This window comes from Coregonus clupeaformis, chromosome 29 (assembly GCF_020615455.1).
Source record: "Coregonus clupeaformis isolate EN_2021a chromosome 29, ASM2061545v1, whole genome shotgun sequence".
NCBI lineage: Eukaryota > Metazoa > Chordata > Actinopteri > Salmoniformes > Salmonidae > Coregonus > Coregonus clupeaformis.
Window position 1 is genome coordinate 20,825,490 of NC_059220.1, and position 16,625 is coordinate 20,842,114.

At 42.8% G+C, this 16,625-nt stretch overlaps 1 protein-coding gene across 3 annotated transcripts; it reads right to left on the reverse strand.

The window, feature by feature from the left end:
* Positions 1-1,338: 1,338 nt before the first annotated feature.
* LOC121544344 (BAG family molecular chaperone regulator 5-like) lies at positions 1,339-15,567 on the reverse strand. 3 transcript variants are annotated; one of them, XM_041854270.1, is made up of 3 exons: positions 15,470-15,567; positions 2,095-2,943; positions 1,339-1,960 (listed from the first exon to the last, which is right to left on the reverse strand). In XM_041854270.1, exons 1-3 carry the CDS (start codon positions 15,490-15,492, stop codon positions 1,423-1,425), a joined length of 1,410 nt encoding a protein of 469 aa, XP_041710204.1. In that variant the 5' UTR covers positions 15,493-15,567; the 3' UTR covers positions 1,339-1,422. The 3 variants fall into 3 exon arrangements, with proteins under 3 accessions (XP_041710204.1, XP_041710203.1, XP_041710207.1); XM_041854269.2 differs by lacking the exon at positions 15,470-15,567 and adding an exon at positions 11,240-11,441; XM_041854273.2 differs by lacking the exon at positions 15,470-15,567 and adding an exon at positions 8,762-9,043.
* Positions 15,568-16,625: the final 1,058 nt, after the last annotated feature.

The following is a 16,625-nucleotide window of genomic DNA, read 5'->3' on the forward strand; positions in this document are numbered from 1 at the left end:
AGCTGTCAAAGGACACCAGAAACAAAATTGTAGACCTGCACCAGGCTGGGAAGACTGAATCTGCAATAGGTAAGCAGCTTGGTTTGAAGAAATCAACTGTGGGAGCAATTATTAGGAAATGGAAGACATACAAGACCACTGATAATCTCCCTCAATCTGGGGCTCCACGCAAGATCTCACCCCGTGGGGTCAAAATGATCACAAGAACGGTGAGCAAAAATCCCAGAACCACACGGGGGGACCTAGTGAATGACCTGCAGAGAGCTGGGACCAAAGTAACAAAGCCTACCATCAGTAACACACTACGCCGCCAGGGACTCAAATCCTGCAGTGCCAGACGTGTCCCCCTGCTTAAGCCAGTACATGTCCAGGCCCGTCTGAAGTTTGCTAGAGTGCATTTGGATGATCCAGAAGAGCATTGGGAGAATGTCATATGGTCAGATGAAACCAAAATATAACTTTTTGGTAAAAACTCAACTCGTCGTGTTTGGAGGACAAAGAATGCTGAGTTGCATCCAAAGAACACCATACCTACTGTGAAGCATGGGTGTGGAAACATCATGCTTTGGGGCTGTTTTTCTGCAAAGGGACCAGGACGACTGATCCGTGTAAAGGAAAGAATGAATGGGGCCATGTATCGTGAGATTTTGAGTGAAAACCTCCTTCCATCAGCAAGGGCATTGAAGATGAAATGTGGCTGGGTCTTTCAGCATGAGAATGATCCCAAACACACCGCCCGGGCAACGAAGGAGTGGCTTCGTAAGAAGCATTTCAAGGTCCTGGCCTAGCCAGCCTCCAGATCTCAACCCCATAGAAAATCTTTGGAGGGAGTTGAAAGTCCGTGTTGCCCAGCAACAGCCCCAAAACATCACTGCTCTAGAGGAGATCTGCATGGAGGAATGGGCCAAAATACCAGCAAGTGTGTGTGAAAACCTTGTGAAGACTTACAGAAAAAGTTTGACCTGTGTCATTGCCAACAAAGGGTATATAACAAAGTATTGAGAAACTTTTGTTATTGACCAAATACTTATTTTCCACCATAATTTGCAAATAAATTAATTAAAAATCCTACAATGTGATTTTCTGGATTACTTTTTCTCATTTTGTCTGTCATAGTTGACGTGTACCTATGATGAAAATTACATGCCTCTCTCATCTTTTTAAGTGGGAGAACTTGTACAATTGGTGGCTGACTAAATACTTTTTTCCCCCACTGTATTTCACAAAAATGTTATTGGGTTGTTTTCCCCCCCACAGGCCAGCAACAATGACAAAGAGACAAAAGCGCTGCTGCAGTGCATTCTGGGATTTAGACAATATTTACAGACCCCAACTCTCTTTGAACGATGATGCACCAGTTTATATACAATTTCATAGGGCATCCTACTCATACTTCAGCTATGTCCAGTCTTTTCCAGTGGATCAGTATTCCCACTCATCTGTCTTCATGTCCAGATAGCTGAGGATGTTCTGGGCAAACTTGACTGCTTGCTTGCGGGACACCTTAGTCATCTCGTCACCCTGTGGGTCAACTGCGTCCAGAGCCAGCAGCTGTTTGGTCAGAAGCTCCTCCAGCAGCATGTAGCTCTTGTCGGCCTGCTTGCCATTGAAGCAGAGTACCTGGGCCTGGAGGTCTGACAGGCTGCCCAGGACCATCCACACAGCCCTGTGTTGTGAGGGCTCGTTGGGGCTGGGCTGGCGGCAGATCAGGGCCTCACGGAGGTCCAGGAAGGTGATGACAGCCTGGACCTCAAGCACGGCACGCCGCCGGGCTTCACGGATACAGGGGTTACGGGCCGTGTCTACCTGGTCCAGGTGTGTGAGGAGACTCTGGAGCTCAGGCTTGGGCCTGAAGAGGTCGCCCACCCCACAGTGTCGCAGGACCTCCCCCTGCAGCTGGCCCACCCGACCCCGCACCGCTTCAATCTGACGGATAGAATCATTCTGCCCCAAGTCATACCTGAGGAAAGATATATACAACACAATCACATTTTTGAGCCAAGTTGTATCTGAAAGCATGTATACACACACATACTGTATTTCCTTTCTCTACTATTACTCCAGAGCATTTGTAATTCTAGTAAAGCTGAGTACCTGCGTGTGTCGTCTCCCTCTCCCTCCAGGTCCAGGTGTTTGAGCAGGCCGTTGATCTCCTCCACCACCTGTTTGCGGTAGTTTCTGACCGCTGCGTTCCCCGACACGTCCAGGGCGTCCAGCTCCACCAGGAGCTCAGTGAGCACGCGGGAGAGGTGGGCACAGCTATCCCTCCCACTCAGCCCCATCAGCAGGGCCACCAGCTGGCTGCGTGCCCCACTCACCTGCACCATCACCTGGTTGATCCTCTGCACGGCCGTGTGCGTGTCTTCTGACAGGGGCAGAGTCTGCTGGCGCGTGCGCCCCTCGATCACGTCCTGCACGGCACACAGTCGTGTCAGGGCCCGGTAGCGAGCCTTGCGGAGGGGCACCCTCCCTCCTGTTTTCACCTGGGTGAGCCTCAGTATCAGCTCCTGCACGGCGTCCACCAGCTCATCACTGATCTCTGCTGTGCCCCCGGCCCGCTGAGGCTCCACCACACCCTGCTCCACCAGCCTCTGGGCCTCCCTGCTCAGCTCCTCAATGGCCAGGCGGGACGGGTGGGTGGCGTTCTCCTCCAGGTAGCGCAGCAGCCCCTCTACCTCCTGGGCCGCTCGCTTGCGTGCCCCCTGTAGGTCTGCCCTGCCCTCCGTGTCCACCTGGTCCACCTCCAGGAGCAGCCGGGTCAGCTCGCGCTCCAGCCGCCGGTACTCCCGCTCGATCTTTAGCCCGCTGAAGGTGCACACCTGAGGGCCCAGAGACTGGACCTCCCGCTGGACCTCACAGAGCCGTATCATGGCTGGGTGCTGCTGCTGCTGCTGGCTGCCATGGTCCATCCTCTTCCCACCATCAAAGGGCTTACCAAACAGGCTGCAAATAAGGCACAGCTCAATATATAGTACCAGTCAAAAGTTTGGACATACCTACTCAATCCAGGGTTTTTATTTTCTTTTTACTATTTTCTACATTGTAGAATAATAGTGACAACATCAAAACTATTAAATAACACATATGGAATCATGTAGTAACCAAATAAGTGTTAAAGAAATCAAAACATTTTATATCTGAGATTCTTCAAAGTAGCCACACTGCCTTGATGACAGCTTTGCACATTCTTGGCATTCTCTCAACCAACTTCATGAGGAATGCATTTCAATTAACAGGTGTGCCTTGTTAAACGTTAATTTGTGGAATTTCTTTCCTTCTTAATGCGTTGGCGCCAATCAGTTGTGTTGTTACAAGGTAGGGATGGTATACAAAATATTTTTTGGCAAGAGCAGCTCAAATAAGCAAAGAGAAACCACAAGTCCATCATTACTTTAAGACATGAAGGTCAGTCAATCCGGAAAATTTCAAGAACTTTGAAAGTTTCTTCAGGTGCAGTCGCAAAAACCATCAAGCGCTATGATGAAACTGGCTCTCATGAGGACCACCACAGGAAAGGAAAACCCAGAGTTACCTAGATAAATTAATTCGCGTTAACTGCACCTCAGATTGCAGCCAAAATAAATGCTTCAGAGTTCAAGTAACAGACACATCTCAACATCAACTGTTCAGAGGAGACTGCGTGAATCAGGCCTTCATGGTCGAATTGCTGCAAAGAAACCACTACTAAAGGACACCAATTAGAAGAAGAGACTTGCTTGGGCCAAGAAACACAAGCAATTGACATTAGACCAGAGAAAATCTGTCCTTTCGTCTGATGAGTTCAAAATAGAGATTTCTGGTTCCAACCGCCATGTCTCAGACTAGATGAACGGATGATCTCCGCATCCGGTGTGATGGTGCTTTGCTGGTGACACTGTCTGTGATTTATTTAGAATTCAAGGCACACTTAACCTGCATGTTTACCACAGCGATATGCCATCCCATCTGGTTTGCGCTTAGTGGGACTATCATTTGTTTTTCCACAGGAAAATGACCCAACACACCTCCAGGCAACGTAAAGACTATTTGACCAAAAAGGAGAGTGATGGAGTTCTGCATCAGATGACCTGGCCTCCACAAATCACCCGACCTAAACCCAATTGAGATGGTGTGGGTTGAGTTGGACCGCAGAGAGAAGGAAAAGCAGCCAACAAGTGCTCAGCATGTGGGAACTCCTTCATGACTGTTGGAAAAGCATTCCAGCTGAAGCTGGTTGAGAGAATGCCAAGAATGTGCAAAGCTGTCATCAAGGCAAAGGGTGGCTACTTTGAAGAATCTAAACTATACTATATATTTTGATTTGTTTAACACTTTTTTGGTTACTGTAGAACAAATAGTACAAATTAAAAAAAAATTGAATGAGTAGGTGTGTCCAAACTTATGAATGACAGACATCCAATATGCTGTAATAGAAATAAGGCCATGCTCATACAAAAGAATGTGCGTCCTCCCTCATCTTAAACAGCACCGACCGCCACTGCCTTAGGTCAACATTACATAATGGAAACAAGGACACCTGGCCTAACATATGGAATTGGACAAGCCTCATACTGAAGCTTTGTTTTTTTCTTCACGTTTTCCTATTTTAAGGTTGAACAATTAAAATATACACTACCGTTCAAAAGTTTGGGGTCACTTAGAAATGTCCACTTTTGTCCATTAAAATAACATCAAATTGATCAGAAATATAGTGTAGACATTGTTAATGTTGTAAATGGCTATTGTAGCTGGAAACGGCTGATTTTTAATGGAATATCTACATAGGCGTACAGAGGCCCATTATCAGCAACCATCAGTCCTGTGTTCCAATGGCACATTGTGTTTGCTAATCCAAGTTTATCATTTTAAAAGGCTAATTGATCATTAGAAAACCCTTTTGCAATTATGTTAGCACAGCTGAAAACTGTTGTGCTGATTAAAGAAGCAATAAAACTGGCTTTCTGGAGCATCAGTAATTGTGGGTTCGATTATAGGCTCAAAATGGCCAGAAACAAAGAACTTACTTCTGAAACATCTTTTATTTTTATTGGCCAGTCTGAGATATGACTTTTCCTTTGCAACTCTGCCTAGGTCAGCATCCCGGAGTCACCTCTTCACTGTTGACGTTGAGACTGGTGTTTTGCGGGTACTATTACTCCCGAGTGGCGCAGTGGTCTAAGGCACTGCATCGCAGTGCTAGCTGTGCCACTAGAGATCCTGGTTCAAATCCAGGCTCTGTCATAGCCGGCCGCGACCGGGAGACCCATGGGGCGGCGCGCACAATTGGCCCAGCGTCGTCCAGGGTAGGGGAGGGAATGGCCGGCAGGGGATGTAGCTCAGTTGGTAGAGCATGGCGTTTGCAACGCCAGGGTTGTGGGTTCGATCAAATAATGTATGCACTAACTGTAAGTCGCTCTGGATAAGAGCGTCTGCTAAATGACTAAAATGTAAAATGTAAATTTAATGAAGCTGCCAGTTGAGGACCTGTGAGGCATCTGTTTCTCAAACTAGACACTCTAATGTATTTGTCCTCTTGCTCAGTTGTGCACCGGGGCCTTTCACTGCTCTTTCTGTTGTGGTTAGAGCCAGTTTGCGCTGTTCTGTGAAGGGAGTAGTACACAGCGTTGCACGAGATCTTCAGTTTCTTGGCAATTTCTTGCATGGAATAGCCTTCATTTCTCAGAACAAGAATAGACTGACGAGTTTCAGAAGAAAGTTATTTGTTTCTGTCCATTTTGAGCCTGTAATCGAACCCACAATTGCTGATGCTCCAGATACTCAACTAGTCTCAAGAAGGCCAGTTTTATTGCTTCTTTAATCAGCACAACAGTTTTCAGCTGTGCTAACATAATTGCAAAAGGGTTTTCTAATGATCAATTTGCCTTTTAAAATGATAAACTTGGATTAGCAAACAACGTGCCATTGGAACACAGGACTGATGTTTGCTGATAATGGGCCTCTGTACGCCTATGTAGATATTCCATGAAAAAAATCAGCAGTTTCCAGCTACAATAGCCATTTACAACATTAACAATGTCTACACTGTATTTCTGATCAATTTGATGTTATTTTAATGGACAAAAAAGTTGCTTTTCTTTCGAAAACAAGGACATTTCTAAGTGACCCCAAACTTTTGAACGGTAGTGTATATTTTAATTGTTCAACCTTAAAATAGGAAAACGTGAAGAAAAAAAACAAAGCTTCAGTATGAGGCTTGTCCAATTCCATATGTTAGGCCAGGTGTCCTTGTTTCCATTATGTAATGTTGACCTAAGGCAGTGGCGGTCGGTGCTGTTTAAGATGAGGGAGGACGCAAAATTTTTTGTATGAGCATGGCCTTATTTCTATTACAGCATATTGGATGTCTGTCATTCATAAGTTTGGACACACCTACTCATTCAAGTTTTTTTTTAAAATTTGTACTATTTGTTCTACAGTAACCAAAAAAGTGTTAAACAAATCAAAATATATAGTATAGTTTAGATTCTTCAAAGTAGCCACCCTTTGCCTTGATGACAGCTTTGCACATTCTTGGCATTCTCTCAACCAGCTTCAGCTGGAATGCTTTTCCAACAGTCATGAAGGAGTTCCCACATGCTGAGCACTTGTTGGCTGCTTTTCCTTCTCTCTGCGGTCCAACTCAACCCACACCATCTCAATTGGGTTTAGGTCGGGTGATTTGTGGAGGCCAGGTCATCTGATGCAGCACTCCATCACTCTCCTTTTTGGTCAAATAGTCTTTACGTTGCCTGGAGGTGTGTTGGGTCATTTTCCTGTGGAAAAACAAATGATAGTCCCACTAAGCGCAAACCAGATGGGATGGCGTATCGCTGTGGTAAACATGCAGGTTAAGTGTGCCTTGAATTCTAAATAAATCACAGACAGTGTCACCAGCAAAGCACCATCACACCGGATGCGGAGATCATCCGTTCATCTAGTCTGAGACATGGCGGTTGGAACCAGAAATCTCTATTCTGAACTCATCAGACGAAAGGACAGATTTTCTCTGGTCTAATGTCAATTGCTCGTGTTTCGGTGCTGTTTAAGATGAGGGAGGACGCACATTTCTTTGTATGAGCATGGCCTTATTTCTATTACAGCATATTGGATGTCTCGTCATTCATATTCCATTCACCCAGCTCAATGTAACATCGATAGGTTTAGGCTACTACATGATACTCAAATTTTCCCTATACCCATCACGAGGTTGCTACAACCTAGCCTATGATTGAAAGTTTACAACATAGGTGCATTAGTTGAGAGAAATTTGAGTAATCAAGGTGACAGACATTGACACATTAAATTCCGCTTTGCACACTCTTGCCTGCATCTAGCTGATCTAGGGTGTAATCATTAGTCCAACAGTTGCAAACAAGTGTTTCTATTGGACAGATTCAGCTATGTTTATCCCCGTTTCGTTCCGTTTAAGAAACGTTTTTCAACAGAATCGGCGGAATGAATACACCCCTGATCACACTCAAACACAGTTCACTTTCATAGCAGCCATATACAAACAGCATAATCCCTTTGACCGTTGTATAATTCCTTCACACATCTACACGCTCGCCTCCTATCACCTTTTACCTTCACTTGTGGACTTCAGTGCACAAAACATTAGCTGTCTGTGACCAGGCAAAAAAAACTTTCCAAGCCAAACCTTCATATCATAACTGCTACACACAGCCTACATCGTTGTCACCATATTAGCTAACGTCATAGTCAACATAGCTACTAGAACTAACGCATTAGTAAACCCACTACAATCATGTAGTACAGTGTAGTAGAATTACATTATGTTAATCACATTACTTTTATATTAGAATATATACCTATATTAGTACTTTAATAATGTCTGTTCTTCCGAGAGGAGCCTCTGAGGCTTAACACTGACAGTCGATTTACGATGGCTTGGTGATAAGACAACATTCCAATCCATGAGTAGTGTCTGTGTGAAATGCTGGTCTGTCTACCAGGGTGAGGAGAACCCTCCCTCCGGCTACACCATGATAATAATAATAATATAAATAATATGCCATTTAGCAGACGCTTTTATCCAAAGCGACTTACAGTCATGCGTGCATACATTTTTTGTGTATGGGTGGTCCCGGGGATCGAACCCACTACCTTGGCGTTACAAGCGCCGTGCTCTACCAGCTGAGCTACAGAGGACCACATGATGCTACCCTACCGAGTGCTGTTGAGGCTATTGTAGACCCTCATTGCAAAACAGTGCGTTTTAATCAATTATTTGGTGACGTGAATATATTTAGTATAGTTTGATCTAAAAAGGATAACTTTAATGTTTCACTATTTACAAAATAAAAACAAGCTTGAACAAGCAGCCTTTGTCCACTTATTCCTCAAATGAACAATGAGCTACTGGAAGTTAAGTGTACAATCCCAATTTGTTAGTGACCGCTTAACCAACAAGAACCATGCAGGCATGTCCTAAAAACAGGCAATACATTAATTCAACTTTCAATGATAACACTAGCATGACAATCATTCAACTCATTACTGAAAGTAGGCTACAGCTCTAGACTCAGTGCCGGCTACTATTTCAGCTAATGTCCAAGGCTGTCTAATGAACACCACTGAACTAAGTCTAATTACTGCATCAACAACAAAGCTGTCTTACACCCCAGGTCAGAAATAACCATAATTGAGTTACATTCTTCAGAGAACGTCTGACCTGACAAAAAATGGCACCCACAGAATTAATTTCCTCACTCAAAGATGACTGTTGGCCTAATTGTATCAAATAGTCAACATCACTACTTACAAAAACTCCAGAGGGAAAACTCAATGAATAATTTCAAGCTGGCTCCAGTAAGAGAACACACCAGTAGCCTAATTTCTGCGCCATCGGCTTCCAGGCTCCAGACACAGCAGATTGGGAGGCTCTCAAAATATTCTGCTGCTGCTGTTCCACAGTGATGTGTCTGTGATGTCACAATAGACAGGTCATTCTCCGCATTCTTAAAGAGACAGTGAGTGCGTTTGTAAATTCACTTTGGCTATCTACTCCAATTTCAGAGCACTCTTGTCTTAGTGTGCCAGAGCGTAGAATAACTTATTAATTTACGAACGCACAACACCCGTTGAATATGACCGGGGTCAGTAAACGTCAGCAAAAAAACTTTATTAAATCGTTGCCAGCAGCACAGTTACAGTCACCAACGCTCTAGACAACATGAACACAGCCTAACCAACTCTGCCAGGGCGAGTAACATGGTCAGAGTGAGATGTTCTCTTATTTGTGTCTGAAGGTAGCTAGCAAGTTAGCTTGGATGCTTAAGTGCCGTTGTGAGGTCAGAACGCTCGGATCAACCCTACTCCTCGGCCAGAGTGTCCAGTGTGCCCTCTGAACGGTCAGAGAGCGAAACGCTCTGAATTTACAAATGGACAATCTGAACTCAGGCACTCCAGAGTGAATTTACAAACACACCCAGTGTGTCACTGTTATGACCATATGATAGGGGGTTTCCCAAAGGGGATTATGGTAAGAAAGAGTGCCGATTGGGCAGTCATTATGGGATTACTAGGGTCCATTTAAACCATATTCAGACAGTCCCAATTGCAATACCATTCAGATAATAAACCCAAATTTAAAGCCTAAACCTATCTTTAGTGTTGCCTAAGGAGAGCCATTGGAAAAAGTAAGTTGAGCCAATTTAGGCCTAGGGGCTATAGTATTATCCTATTCACACACATATGTCAGAAAGGACTACAGGTAGCCTATAACTGAGGGTTAACAGAAAAATGAAAGATAACAGGCCTCAGGGGAGAGAATCAGAGACTAAGCCACTAAGCTACTTGTCTTTGGAATTAAAGGCCCAGTGCAGTCAAAATTCAGTTTTTCATGTGTTTTATGTCATATTGTACAACAGCTGATGAAACTAACACTGTAAAAGTGTGAAACAATTTAATCAGTGTTATTTCCTGATAGTTGCTGGTTGAAAATACAATCTACACAGAACCTTCTAATCAGCCTGTTTGCATGGGCGGGAGTCTCGGCTTGCCTGGTGACATCCGGGAATTTTTGTCCATTTTAAATGGAAAACTATTACAGTAAAGTACTTAATTGTTACCCAGAAATAATTTGACATTGATATAAAAACAGCTGCATTAGGCCTTTAATAGACCAATAAAAAAGAGGGTTCCCAACCGCTCTGCCAATAACCAATCGTTTTTAGTTTTCCCCTCCCCACTCAGACCACTCCCAGTCAGTCCTAGCTAAATTCTTGTTTGAGAAACAGTTCTGCTCAAAAGCTACTTTTGCCCACTTTAATGGAAATACATTACAGTGAGGTACTTAATTGTTACCCAGAAATAGCTGCATTGGGCCTTTAATATAACCAGACACAGTAGTAAGAAATACCATCTCAGACAATACTGTGCTGCTATTGTACTCCTACCTAAAAGTATGGTGACGACCATGGGCCGAATCCACTCAATTGACAAGTAGACTTTCATAACAAAATTCTATTTTTTGATTACACAACCACCAAAAACATTGTTTATGCTTGGTACCTTGAATAAAACTGCCTACATTTAATTTTGCTCTCAGTTTAGGATGAGCAAGGAGCCTAAATAAAACCCAAATGGCCTCCCAGATGTGTAGGGAGGAGACAGACATTGTTATGGCATCCTGGTTTTGGAGAGGGCTCGGAAACCAGGATGCCACCAGCGAACGCCCCTTTTCTGGACACAAATTGCCAGACACAGAACCCGATCAGAATGAACAGATCAAACCTGAGGTCTCCTGAGGGCTACCAACTTGACTTTACATAGTGCATTTATCCAAGGTCATCAATACATTGATACCTGTAGTCTATAATTTATTAACATAGTGTAAGGTGATGCTCCATGCATGAGGCTTATTGTTTGAGAGACCCCATTCTCCAATAAGCGTTCTAGAACAGTCCCTCTTCAAATGTAGCAACCCACTGAGCAAAGAAATACTGTTCATACATAATAGTTCTACATACCTACAGAGGGCTATAAGCATTGTCATCGTAAGCAGCCGCTCTAATCATTTACTTGCCCATCAAATGTGGATAGGAATAGCATTGAACACAACTTGTCACCGCAAAGAAAGCATGCACCAACTTTCACATACCGCCACATAGGGGAAGCACTGCAAGTCTATCTCTCAAACAAAATGCATTTCAATCTGCCAGTTGCTAGGTTGCTGTGTCAATGTAACAAACGCCAGCAATGTCTCACTACCTTCCCAGCTGCGCATGAAATGTCTCACCTTTTCAAAGCGCCAAAGACATTTGCGCACATTTCTAAAAATGTCAGTTTCCATCAGCTAGCCAACTATGATCATACGCGCTGTAGTGTGTAATCCAAATTAATATAGTTTCTCTTTATGTAGCTATGTCGGCTATTTTGTTTTCAATGGCTGATTCACCTCGGTACCGTACTGTCGTACAGCATTAAGCACTGCGTGCAGTGTCGCCCCTCCCAAGCACCAATTCAGAGGGTTTGTTCACGCGCGTCATAAACTAGTCTTCAGTGGACTGTAAAATGGGATCGTGGCCAGATTTTAGCAGGAGCAGGAGATAGTATGCTATTGTCAACATGATATGTTGTAACTTGTAATCAGTATTAAATACAATTAAAAATACATTCTATTTACATGGGATATGTCAAGCACTTGGCATCTCTACCATTGAGCTATAAAATAAGATCTCTACTTGGCATCTGGCAAGTTGAGCCCAACTGGTGCTGCTGGAATACCACTACGACATGGATTAAAATTTCACAACTGTATCATGCATTGCCAACTTCCATATCCATGAAGAGGATTTGGGGGATAAGACTGCCTGTACACAAAATGGATTAGTTCAGGGGCTTAAATTCATGAGAATATAACGTTACAGAATATTCAGATAGAAGTGTATAGCCCTAAAACAGACAAAAATTATTGCCTGATGGTCAGCCATGACATGTACAATCTGGACATCTGGCCATGATTCATAACCAACAACTGGCAACGGTGTGGAACACATCGTGGGGACTGTGGAGGATGGGTGGCCACTGAATAAATCGATAACCTGGGTCCCAGACTTATGCAGGGGTCGCGTTAGAGTTCAGAAATCTGCATTTTCAAAACGCCGACCATCAAAACATTTGCATTTTAAACCCTTTCACCTGTGTTTTATATTGAAAGTCAGTGTGTTTTTTTTCTCTTATCAATATAGTTATCAGGCGCGTGCAACTATAGTTTTCCTTCACATAAAATACATTAATGCAGTGGTCACCAACCTTTTCTGAGTCAAGATCACGGAGTCAAAATGCAAGCCGATGTCTACCACTATTTTCTTTTCTTTTTTTAACATTACTTTAAAAACTTAAGCCTATGCAACATTAACCTATTAAAAACAGTACTGTACCAACGAGGTTTGTGCAGTAGGCTATAGGCCCAATACATTATCGCCGCATATTTTATTTTACTGGGCTGATGGTGCATCTGATGGTCAGTCTCAGCGGAGGAAGAGAGCAGCAGGCTGAGGGTTCGCCTCTCAATGTCCCTCCACTCTCCCTTTCCTTCACTGACATTGACCAAAAAGAGACAATGTCTTCCAGCTGATAGCGAAACTCGAGTCGCACCGCATTATTTCTGCCTCATCCACAAATTCATGTTGTTACTCCTGTGAACAGAGAAAGTGAAATATTCCTATAAATAAAAAATAAAAAAAGACCCATGGCGCTAATAATAACAACGCAAGCCTATCGATACACGTTCCTACTCATTCATTACAGCTGCAGTGCGGGTTGTAGTGCAAGTGGAAGATAGGAAAACACACATTTTATGGCTTATAAGTGTTGACAGTGCTGAGTAAAAACTAAAACATGAACTCACTCATAAAAACAGCAGCTCTTTGCTGTATCCGTTGACAGTCTCTCAAGTCATGGTTTTAAACGTTTTGATATCTCACAGTATCAACTTTACTTTAGCTTTATTTTACGCCTGCTACATTACTGCAGACATGGATCTGCAGCCTGGTCTCATAAACTAGATGTAACATAGTAATTAGTATGATATGTTACGTTTGGTATGGTTACATAAGACAGGTTGCAAGTTCCAATCTTATCACGGACAACTTGAGCATTTTAGCAACTTTTCAACTACTTACTATTTTTTAGCTACTTTGCAACTCCTTACCATGTTAGCGAACCCTTCCCCTAGCCCTTTAACCTAACTCCTAACCTTAACTCTAATCCTAACCCCTAGCCTAGCTAATGTTAGCCAGCAAACTAATGTTAGCTACCTAGCTAGAATTCGTAACATATCATACGAAATGGGTGATGGACATCCACAAATGAATACAAACCAAACTAAACATAACATATCATACTAACTGGAGTGTCTCAAATTTACATACAGAATAATACGAAATGCTCTGAGACCAGGTTGCAGCCAGCCTGAGCCATCCGATTGGCCAGCTGTAATCCTATAGTGCATTTGATTTGTTCTCCTGGAAGGCAGAGTTTGTACGTTCAGACACATGAAATGGTTCAAAATGGGAACACTTCGCCTACCCAGTGCGCAGGGCAGCTGAATCGGATGCACCTACCAACAACAGCGCGAGAGGAATAAATAAAAATAGGAACGTAAGGCTTTATCTTTGGGGTTTTTACAGAAATGTTTGGCGATCAACTAGAAATGCCTTGGAGATCGACCAGTCGACCACTGCATTAGTGCAACACATTCAGCAGAAAACAACTTAATTTTGATCAGATGACAACTGAAGTGCAACGCTATTTGTCTAGCAGCCACACAAATGAGTTTAGCCTACAACGAAAAAGCAAGGTCTTTTTTTGTAAAAACGATACATGGCCATCATATTTCTTATGTTTATTACATTTACATTTTTGTAATTTAGCAGACGCTCTTATCCAGAGCGACTTACAGTTAGTGAGTGCATACATTAATTATTATTATTTTTTCTTTGTTTTATACTGGCCCCCCGTGGGAAACGAACCCACAACCCTGGCGTTGCAAACGCCATGCTCTACCAACTGAGCTACATCCCTGCCGGCCATTCCCTCCCCTACCATGGACGACGCTGGGCCAATTGTGCGCCGCCCCATGGGTCTCCCGGTCACGGCCGGCTACGACAGAGCCTGGATTCGAACCAGGATCTTAGAAAGAATGTAGTATGGGGGATTTATTATTCTCCTAATTGATGGGATGACTAACTTAGAAAGAATGCATTCTAGACTGGGCTGATGTAGGTTGTGTCACCTGGCAAGCTGTGATTGATGTGAAGAGCTGTTTTAGGGGTTAAGATAAGATAATAATTTGTGTCTCCAAATACTAGACTATACTGGTTCTTTGTGATCTGTGAACCTTCCTTGGACGTAGGAATGGTGTCTAGGGGAGCTGGCTCTTCTCACCATGACAGGTTGTTATGATAAACTTATGCCTGGCAACCGGGGTGCGCTAAGGGGCTGGGACTAGCCCGTGCGCCAACGGATTGGCTGAGTAAGTCTAAACCACGCTCAGCGTCTACTCTGATTGGCCAGCAGAGAGGTGGGAAACTCTCTCTCTGTCAGAGTATTTGAGGAAGAACCTGTAACAATGGATTTAGTTCTCTGAAGTGCCCTGCGAGGTATTTCAAGGAGCCCGTATATACGAAACATCATATTTACCATTGAAGGTTTTACATTAATTAAAATACTAGTATATCTTAGAAGTCGTGTTGACCTCTTTTGTTCCTAATACCAGATTTGAATTGACGCAACTTTGACAGTAGCCAGCTGTTACATTCCTAATGTTTAGCTTTAAGTTAATCTTGCATTTTACCGGAGAAAATAGAAAAGTACCATGGGTCGTGTTCAGTAGTGTACAACACAGCCAAATCTGTTTTCTTATTGGACAAGTTCATGTAGTTGTGAGCAAGAAGTAGCCCCGCTTTGTATCAACATGTCATATTGTTGAGTCTACCTTTAAAAGTTACAGGTCCCCATTCGAATTCCTTTAAAGTGTACCTTTCCTTCCTCAGTAATCACTGATGCCATGATTGGACACTGGTGAACACAAGGGCTCCACCAGATGGCTTTCACTTGCCCAGTCATTTAGAAATTCTAAATCAGTAAAGGAAGGGGGAAGGAAAGAGTACTTTTTGTAGAGTTCCAACGGGGCCCAAGATGTTGGAGGACAATGAAGCCTCCTTGGGCCAGGGGCACGGACACTGCTGGTCAACAAGGGACTCCCAGTCACCTGTCCAATGACTGACAGACCATACTGTCAGCCAAATTGCAATAAATCCACATATATATTAATGAAATCGTCACTGTGGCGTCTGATTTTTTTCCCTTTTAGGTACAAGCTAAATGTAGGCTAGCATGTAGACTAGCTAACGTCGTAGAAATCCAAACGGCGCTAGCTAGGTAAATAAATGCATTTGAAAGAAATTAGATAGCTAATAAACTGTACGGAATATTTGATAAGCTTACATGCCCTCATTCTTACCTGCATAACCAACGTACAGCCATAATAGTGAAGAGATGGATACAATACTAAACATTACCACGCACAACCACAAACGGATGTGTAGTTAGCTAGTTACTCGCTGGCTAGCAAAACATTTTTCACAAGGGGAGGAATCCCCCAATGGGAGGACTCCCCTTGGCGTGACAGGCTGGCCAAGCGAGATGGTAATGACCAAATTTTCGAATATGAAAAGGCTTGTTGGGCGTTTAATTACATACACATCCAGACAATGCAAACAGCTAATATTACACTAGTGCTGCCGCAGACAAATGGTTATGTTACTGAATTTGACAAAGTAATCCGAGAGGAGTGTTGAATTGGTGTTATACGTTGGTCGTCCAACCTCATTTCAATACAGGAAGTACGTGGAACGTCCTCAGTCACGTGGTAGCTTTGCAAGTTGGCCACACCTATAGCTCATCTGGATTCCTTAAAGACATGTTTATACACATATCAACATTAGGCTTGTCCTGGACCTATTATTACAGACATCTGATTGATGATGAGGGTTTTATTTTATTTTGTGATTTTTATAAAGCTTTTGATATGATTACAAATGATGTTACAAACACTGGAATATGTTGGTTTTGGATAAAAATGTGTAAAAGGTGATTGGAATGTTATATGATAGTATAAATAGTTCAGTATCTCTTCCGCGTGGAACATCAAAGATTTAAAGTGAAGAGAGGAATTCGATAAGGGTGTCCCAGCTCACCATTATTGTTAATTAATTCCTTATAAAAGCTAGTCCGAACATCCAACCTTTAAATGTCTATTCCTCAAGAACACAGCACAGATTCCAGCAGTACTAAACATTATTATAATACTCTTTTTTTTAAAGCTTCTGGTTTACATTTAAATGACAACATTTGAATTAATGGCTATTCATGATCACCTTCTGATTACTGTTCATAACGTACCAGTTAAAGGTTAAGTAAAATTACATTTACGTCATTTAGCAGACTCTCTATTTATACATTGTAATAAAGGATTTAAAGTTTAGGGGAAAGTCCAATATACAGAATAATTTATAACTATTCTCAATAGTTTGCTACAAAATGAATTATACATTTTTGGACATATTTTACATACTAAGCTGGAGAGTCTATCAAGACAAACTTATTCAGCCTATTCC

What these genes read in the sequence shown, in the direction of transcription:
- LOC121544344 (XM_041854269.2), bottom strand. Translation starts at nt 11,271, where the DNA reads ATGTGCGCAAATGTCTTTGGCGCTTTGAAAAG. An exon ending in GTCTTTGGCGCTTTGAAAAG is followed by an intron (nt 2,944 to 11,239) that starts GTGAGACATTTC and finishes CCTTATTTGCAG; the next exon opens with CCTGTTTGGTAAGCCCTTTG. An exon ending in GAGGGAGACGACACACGCAG is followed by an intron (nt 1,961 to 2,094) that starts GTACTCAGCTTT and finishes ATCTTTCCTCAG; the next exon opens with GTATGACTTGGGGCAGAATG.